Raw genomic sequence first — 9054 nt, 5'->3', positions numbered from 1 at the left:
ACCCCTCCCCACATCCCCACAGGTAATAAATTAAGAATTGATTTGACTGTGACAAATGATTAAATGAATTGTGGAAAGCCACTTTTACTAGTGTTACAGCCAAAAAAGATTCCTGATAACATTTTTGTGTGAGAGGGAGTAATTGTTAAATGGGAAGTGAGTTGAGAGATGGGTAAAAAAACAGAGCTGTGTATCAAATTTTTGAAATTAATGCTTTATTTTTTAACACTCCAAATCACACTGTATCACATCATGCCAGGAGTTGTTTTTCTCCATCATATCACAATTTCCCCATCAGCACTTTTACCAATGTGGAACAGAATTCTCTAATTTAACACAATTTGCAACTTCCATGGCAGGCAATGAGAAGGCAAACAAGATTCATGCAAGAGAGCACACATGCATGAGAAAAGTCTTTTCATTGTCAAAATCATTCCTCATGTGAATTAACCAAAATCATTAGTATGCAAGTTACACCCTTTCACTCCCCAGATCTCCAGAGAAATTCTCCTCTCTACCTCCGTACCTTTTATAATAGGTCAGTTCTGAGATTTTTGTTTTAATCAAAGAGTATGTCCTTGTTGATATTTTTCTTTATGCTAAACACCTCTCTGCTGAATAGTATATTGATATTGTAAGGAGAAATTACCTCTTGGTCACTTCTGGGTGTGAAAAGGTTGATAAGGCACCTATTACAGATGATGCAATGTTGCACACTGGCAAGTTTACAAAGGAGATCATAAGCCGATGAAATACATTATGGAAAACTGAATTGGGAATGCATTTTTGAAATTCACATGAATGTTGCAGTTTACAGCAACACATTTTTAAACTTGTTCACTTTTGATTCTTTCATGTACTATTTGTTTCTCCTTTTAAAAAAAAAAAAAGAAAAGCTATTTTTATTTAAGTTATTTAATATCAAAATACATTGTATTTTTTTGGTGTGTGATTCCAAGTAACCTAATGCTTCTGTGTTTAATTTATTAAGCTATTAATTCAAAGCCCTCATTCACCAAAATAAATTAAACCTTCCAAATGAAGTATTTTGAAATTAAACCTTTTTCTTTATCAACCTTCTTTTTTATTAAAGGGTGCAGTTTAATTATGTCACCATTTTCTCTCAAAAATTAATTCAAATTATTGGCATAATAATAATTGTTGCATTTTAAACCCCACAAAAAGTAATCCTAACAAACATTACCGTCTTCAAAAAATAATTTTATAGCTTAAACACCAATACTCTCCAAGAAAATGAAAAACAAAGAGGAAACTTCTTACTGAACATCTGGTAGTAAGGAGCTATAAAAGGTATTGAATTTTAACCTATACCCCCAAAATGGTTTTTGTAAATCCAGTGATTCCTCATTGGTTAGAAGTGGTGTTGATTTTATGTCATCACTTATTTCCTTCAACATTTTCCTGATTTCTGTAACAACTATCTTCTGCTCTAGCTTCCCCTTATTGGCTTTATGTGTCACTTCATTAAAAGGAAAGGCAAGGATGCAATTACCAATTTTAGGCTGAAGTTTCACAATGACCGAAGTTGCTTTGTTTCTAGGAGTTCTCCCTGTAGGGTGCCTTGAGTACCTTGAGGAAATGTGATGCAAGGTTTTTTGACTTCTGTTGGACAAACTCTGGATATCAACCAACTGAGGAGAGTTAAGTGATGATGCTTCTGAATAGGATCGACGAAAGCGCAAGTGAGGAGGCAGTTGGTTGCTCTTGTTTGCAAATTGAGATAAATGTAGAGATGTCTGACTTTCAGTTTGACCTCTCACTGTTGACAAAGAAGATATTTGTTCACCTTCTGTGCAACTTTTTTCAACTTCTTTTGTTGGATCTGTGGAAAGCGAAAGATTTTCTTCTGCAAATGTGGCACAATCGGGGTTACTTTGAAAACCAATGTCATCACATGATGCCACTGTGTTTTTGTTCATTTCATCTTGATCAGGTCCATTGCAGTTGATTTTTCCAGCTTTGACAAAATACTCTGAAGTGCTGAATCTTCTATTACAACAAACACTGCTCTTGGAGGATGGTAGTTTGCCGTTGTGATTGCAGTTTGCTGCTTTGTCATTTTTGCTGAAAACAGACAGAGTAACATCACTTTTCTGTCTTCGAAGATAGCTTGGCCTTTGATTTTGAAGACCCATGTGAGCATACTGCTTTTTTGCATCTGAAACTGGCTTCTTGACAAAGTCAGCATGTTGCTTAAATCTGCATTCTGCTTCCAGTGAAGACAGATCATAGCCAATTTTGGATTTTGAGGACAGGCTCTTACCATTTCTTGCTGTGCCACTTTTTACACTGCTTAATTTCAACCCCTTTTGTCTGGTTGAATTACTTCCTCTTTCTGTTTCCCCTCTCTTGATGTCCACCTCAGTAAAGTTTAGGCTCTCCAAAATATCATTCAACAATGGTTTCTTAACTATCTCATCTTGACTGCAATCATTACCAAGTGCTGGTGAGAAATTCACTTCCAATAACCATGGCTTTAATTTGTCATCAATGAGAACGTCAAAGCCAAATAGCTCAAAACAGTTTGAACTATTACTAGGTATGTCTTGCATTTGTGAAAGCAGTGTGATGATTATAATGGATGTAATGCGGTGCCATAACAGGCGATCATCAATGTTATGTTTGTGAAAGAAATGACGCAGTTTACTCAGTGTCCACTTACAACCAGTTCCAATGCTTTCTTTTTCTGCGGAATATTGTGGTCCAGTTTTGTTAATACTGGTGTTCGTAAGATGCGAAAAGCGATTGTCAAGTGAGGACAAATCAAATCTTTCTGTGCTAAACCGCACAAGACCCTCATGATAGATGTAAAGAAGGAAAGGATGATATGATGTTACTATTGCATACAAACGCAAATCAAATTTGTAACCCGAGATAAGAAATGGTTTGATAATGTATTTTTGCACAACAACAGCACAGTCATAAGTGAGATCATGTAGATCTTGAAAAATAAAAATACCCCTCCCACATGACTGCTCAGTCGGCTTGCAAATCCAGTAATTGGATGTTTGGCTGCCATCTTGCTTAGAGAATTCTGCAACAAACTTTCTATACTCATTAGGCAGAATAAATGTTTGTGGGAAAAACTCAAACATGGAGCCTCCATAGGACGTTCTCATTCGCCGAAGATTTCTGGCTAAACCATCTTTTTTTGTGATATTTGTCGATTTTGGGAAGTGGTTCAGGCGTTGCCAGGGACGACAGTGTTCGAATTCGCCTGAAGTAAAGCCCTGAGTTTTCCACCACAAGTTCCACTCGCCATTCGATTCACTTCTACTTTCGTCGTATTCTTCCCATCCACGTTCCAAACAAACTTCTCTAAGAATATCCGGCGCTTTGTCACAAAGCCGGAATACAACGGACGCCATCAGTTAATAATTCCATCAAAATCTTCAAAGCCTTAAGCTCAAAGGATCAAAATCTGATGGTAAGTTTTCATAACTGTTCTTTTGACAGCAGAGAGCAATGATTAAAAGACAATATGGCGATCAGACATCAAGCCATTATTTCGAGATTTTTGCGTTGATCTATTAAATATTAAACTTCGGGAAGTCGTTTTCGAGTACCGGCAGGTGATAAGAACTTTGTGACGTAACTTTTTTCAAGATATCACCTAGTCAGCGGATCAGTATCTCATTCATTTAACAACCAACAGATCATCTACTTTGCACGTGTGTTAAAATGGCTACCGGTGGGAAAGAGTTGAGTCAGATGTCATGCGAAGATTTTGGGGAATTCAAGGTAGCTTACCCTACTGTAATGTTCAAATACATCAGCTGTAATATTGTTTGTGTTAAGGTGCTAATATTTGAAAAACAGTGCAACAGTGCATTTGCATTCAGTTGCATTGCTGGGCAACGTAGTCCAATATTTAAGAGGCCAGAGCTCGATCTCGTCAACTGCCTTACCCGAAATTTATAATTATGATAGGCATAGAATTTTACTGTCATTCTCTGTCAGTTAAGCGCAACTGATCAAAATTAAAGGGTAAAAACGAACGGTTGAAGAGTTCTACGGATCTAGACTACTGCTGGATACAGTTCATGTACTGAGATTTTTTTTCATGGGGAGGAGGGAAGGTGGAGGCAGAGGTTGTTGAGAGGGTGTGTGCTTATGGAATTTTGATATCCTCACAATATACCAGACTCTAAGGTAGTGCCATGTTTGTTTGGACCCTTTAACTTGAAGAGACCCAATCAAACTTACCCTATTGCAGATTTACCATTTTCAAGAAAACTTATTACTTTGTAGTCCCATACCACCAGAGTTCTTTTCCCAAAGAGGCCCAAAAAGAGAAATTGTGGGAATCATTATCATAGGAAAATTCTCCATATCATGATAAGTTGTCCTGTGAAATGTAACCAAAATTTTTCCTACTAATCTGCTACATCCAAACCCTAATCCAGACCCTATTTAAGACGAGAAACTACCACATTTTGGCACCAGATATGAAAAAAATTACTGGAAAGGAACGAAAATGGATCAATCACTATGAGAAAAATGAGCTTATTTCTGTAGCCTTGACCAAGAGAATTGCTTCTCTCCATGGACGTAATACTAACCTTTCAGCATTTTGTACTCTTCAGTGGAGGGAGATGCTTTTAGAGGGAAGTGTCTTCCCCATAAAAACATTTTTAACCCTTAAACTGTTAACAGTGTCTAGCATCTAATTTCTCCTTACAATATTACCTCTGAATCACACCTAAAGGATACACGAATAAAGGAACTGATCACCAACTAAAGATGCTCTTGATTGTTAAACAAATTCTCCTTGTCAGCACCTTAGAAAATGTACATAGATAAGTATGTAGAATATGCATACTGATGTTAGCATGTAAAGGGTTAAAATGACTCGGTCAGAGCTTGATGCAGGAACTTGTATCCAGAGTATGGTGTGTTGACTATGAGGCCCATGGATCTCTCATGAAGAAAAGCCAAAATAAAATAACTTTTTTTTATTACCTGGTCTTGTTGCAGGAAGCATTGAAGGTTCTTAGACTTGTTGATGATGCAATCATTTACAAGTTAAACACAAGTATTCCAACAGATTCCTTTGTTGGAGAAATCAATGCTGTACAAAAATGTCAAGAACTTTATAATGAGGTAAATGAGAAACAATATCGAGTTGTATTGCTATAACCATCAACTTGTTAAAAAAATGGCTTAAGTGTTTGGATCAGTAAGTTTATTAAGATTATAAGGATATACCTGGGTTGACTCAGTTGTTGTAATAACAAGGAGGTTATAAGCACTTTGTTAGAAAACACCAAAGATGGGGGACTTGTCTGCCTGCTACCCAGAATTCTAATTCTAATTTTAACATCCTGAGGGATTTTCTTTGTGCAGATGTGATGGAGAATATGCTTGTGTTACTTTGCACTTTTTCCTCTGCTACAATTCTGTATGAAAATCCTTCATACTGAAGGGTCCATTTTAATTAGATTTTCTACTTAATCTTTACCATCATTGTTATTAATTTGTCTTGAAAACAGCAGCTTCTCACTCATTAGTGTAATTGCTATTAAGGATATTGTAGAGCTTTTGCTTGTCCTTTGTGAAAAAAAATTGTTTAGTTTAACATCCCATTTGAAGCATAACCATCATAGACTACTTGTCAATGGAAAGGTTATGAGATGCACTATGTGACAAAAAAATTGTTCTGTTTTAGCTTGATCTGGTTGTAACCTGACCAAGGTGCAATAATTTGAAATGGATTGTGAGGCCAAGTTTGTTTTTAGAAGTCCTCACCCATTTTCAGTCCCACAGCAAGTTCCTAAATAAGGCCAAGTGATGAGGCTTTCAGAAATGGATGAAATAGCGCTGACAACATTGTACATATTCTTTGAGTGACTCAGTTTGAATTATTTTTACTACTTTATTTCATTTTTTTCTTTAATCTAAAGTTGATGTCAGGTTACAAGACAAGAGATCAGGCCATAAAGAAATGCATCACAGAAGTTTCTGAAAACACCAAACAACTTAGAGAAGAAACAGAAAAGAACCCTGAGAATGGTCAAATTATGAGAAATCTTAAAAAAGAACAAACAAAGGTAACAGCAACATGAAGGAGTGGGAATTTGATAATGGGAATTTAGTAGCATACGTTCCATAAAGTGGCTCTTTTAGTCCACTGTTTGCAGGTCATATTGGAATGTTGAATGTTGGTTTTCATGGAGGGGGGTAAAGCGAAAGACCCAGAGGAAAAACCCCATTGATAGCAGGGATGGGAAGCAACAACAAACTAAACCCACCTGTGAGGCCAAGTTTGGGAATCGAACCCTGGCCACAGCAGTGTGAATCGAGTGCTCTCACTACTATCCAATCCCTGCTCCCCCTATCATTTTTCCTCAACATCATTCAGCTAAAAGCCTGTTACCCGTAGTATACAAACCATACCTATGGAATTTTAACTCTTTTCTTGAGTGGACATTCAACTTTTTTCAAATTAATTTGGATGAGTTTTTTTGCCGTGTGAGAGAAAATACTCTTTATGCAATTGATAGTGAGGGTCAAAGCTGAAAAGTTGGTTAGTATATTCCAGTTTTTCCTGTCATTAACCCTTCAACTACCATGACTGACCAAAACAGAATTTCTTCTTACCAAAACAATGCTGTGTCAAGCAGACAAAAGATGAGAAGAAAGAAAGATATCAGTAGGTGATTATTAGTTGATCCAATACCAAATTCTCCAAAGTAAAATCATAAGTATTGAATTGCAGACAGTAAGTAGCATTTATAATGAAATCTTTGGAGGGTGAGGTTATACACAAGCCTGATCTCTATCAGACCCTTGAAGGATTCTTTCCAGCTTACATGGCTTTTTCTGTTCATTTACAGCTTAGGTTAATGCAAACTGAACTTAGTGTTGAAGAGGTTTTACAAAATAGGACCCTTAAGGTGGGTTTTTACAAGATGTCTTTTGCACCTTGTGCTCCATTCCATGCACAGAATGAAGTATTGATGTCTGTCAATTCATTTAACCCTTTAATCCCTAAGGGTGACAAGGTTCTAATTTCTCCTTACAATATCACCCTTGAATAAAAGGTTTAAGTCACGAGAATAAAGGAAATGATCAGCAACCAAAAAAACTCTTGATGGTTTTACAAATTCTCCCTGTTAGAACCTAGGAAATGTATAGAGAACAGTATGGAGAATATGCATAATGATGTTAGGGTGTAAAGGGTTAAATATTGAAGGAAGAACATAAACAAGATTACAGAATTTTAGAATAGGAGTGATGAATGAGTTTTATTTCTGTCATGATTATAAAGACATTGTAGTTTCTAATGTTTTTGTTTGTAATACTTAAACAATATCTTTGCTTCACCATTGGAAATGTGTTTACCAGCATCTCACCCTAAACCATGGTGTCATATTGATAAAATTTTAAAACTATTTTCCCATTTTTGACTTACTGTTTTTGATTGTAAAATTAATGTTAACTCTTGTTTTTGCATCACAGGCTTTTAATGGAAGATGCTGGAAGTATTTCAAACCATAATGATGTCTGCAACATACAATTACAATTAATTCAGTTGATTTTAACTTGTTTCTCATCCCATGTATGTATTGATTTGATGGGTGTTTCTGTTACTCAGTGGGACTGCAGTTTAGGTAGAGGGGCCAGTGAAGGTTATTGACTTTGTTGGACTACACAGACAGCAAAGCACCACAGTTGTCTATCTTTTTTCTTCATACTTCTTGATCAAACAACAGAGCCTGTAAATATTTCTTTTTTCATTTTCCTGTGTTTTTCTGGCAGTTTTTCCTTTGGTTATTAGCGATGGTTGTCTGTTGAATTCTAAACTAGGATCACAGTTGATGCATTCAAACCATACTGTCCTTTCTAGCAAAGCACTTGTATCAAATGCACTTAAATAATGGTGAAACAAACCTTCACAATTAACTGTTTTGCTGTTTATGGTAGTCTTGGGTGTTTCATTACTCTAGTCATTGACTTATGTTTAAGATGACTTATTTGATCACTAGCCTTCTTCACAAATTTGTGATTTTAAAATATTGTGAAGTAAGTTATTAATCACAGTGATGAGGTTGAAGCATTGTGTAATTCTGGGCCTTAGAATATCATTGAAAAAAGTCTTGTGGGGGTGGGCACCACAGAGTTCATGATCACTGGTCCCTAATGATAGTTTGGAGAAAATAAAAGCTGTTAGAATAATGCATAATTGATGAGTCTCAATGGAAACCTGGGTTGTTTGGTAACTATTAAAAAGACAAATAATAATATTGATAATGCTCTGTGTTTCTTCACCAGAGTTAGCATTCAGAGCATCTTAATTGGAGTTGTTTCTTGGCTGCTTCTCTGTATGGCTCATTGATATGCACCAATTGTTAAAACAGATTCGATTTAAAATAAATATTTTGTACAGCATAATGTTTTACTTATGTTGTCTTTAATTAGTCAAAGTTACCAGTAATTACATATTTCAATTTTTCTGATTTACCATTGTTTGATAAGAAATGCCCTTTTGAGTATAGTGTTTTTGTCAATGGCTTTGTTAAAAAGACTGCAACCAATTGTCATAAGTTGGTTATTAGTAAGGGATTCCTCACATGGTCAAACATCATTATGAGAGAGACTTTTATCTCATTAAGGGGGGGTATTGGGAAAAGAAAACTTAAACATGCTCTCCATAAGTTACATCAGATCACATTCTCTGCAGTGGGAACAATTTTCATTAAAGGAGACCTTGAATTATAGATCACATCAATTAAATGGTTGGTAAACTACATGTGGGTCCACTGGATTAGAAAGAGGATACTCATTGACTGTTTTGAACCTTTACCAATTTCAAACCTTCAGGCTGGGTCATGGCATTGTGTACTTGGGAAGGATAGTTGACCCTTGCAGTGCTGCTCTCCACCCAGGAGTTTACAAAAGGGTAATCATAAACTGTAAAATTAGGGAAACCTGTAATGGACTATTATCCTATCCAGTCACATGCTACAGAAAACAGGACAGGCTCCAGCAGAGTGGGCCACTAGGCTTGAGAGCAGACATTGCCTTTTTTGA

At 36.2% G+C, this 9054-nt stretch overlaps 2 protein-coding genes across 2 annotated transcripts; one reads left to right on the top strand and one right to left on the bottom strand.

Moving 5' to 3' along the window:
* Positions 1–193: 193 nt before the first annotated feature.
* Positions 194–3614, bottom strand: LOC113678797 (uncharacterized). The gene has a single exon (XM_027195704.2). It carries the CDS (start codon positions 3387–3389, stop codon positions 1278–1280), a length of 2112 nt encoding a protein of 703 aa, XP_027051505.2. The 5' UTR covers positions 3390–3614; the 3' UTR covers positions 194–1277.
* Positions 3615–3640: 26 nt separating this feature from the next.
* On the top strand, positions 3641–8415 carry LOC113678798 (protein MIX23). The gene is made up of 5 exons (XM_027195706.2): positions 3641–3762; positions 4999–5124; positions 5925–6071; positions 6858–6917; positions 7483–8415. The coding sequence occupies exons 1-5, from the start codon at positions 3703–3705 to the stop codon at positions 7519–7521; spliced, it is 432 nt and encodes a 143-aa protein (XP_027051507.2). The 5' UTR covers positions 3641–3702; the 3' UTR covers positions 7522–8415.
* The last annotated feature ends 639 nt before the right edge of the window (positions 8416–9054 follow it).

The sequence above is a fragment of the Pocillopora damicornis genome, chromosome 8, assembly GCF_964200805.1.
Source record: "Pocillopora damicornis chromosome 8, jaPocDami1.2, whole genome shotgun sequence".
In the NCBI taxonomy this organism is placed as follows: domain Eukaryota; kingdom Metazoa; phylum Cnidaria; class Anthozoa; order Scleractinia; family Pocilloporidae; genus Pocillopora; species Pocillopora damicornis.
This window is presented reverse-complemented; position numbering and strand designations above follow the sequence as displayed.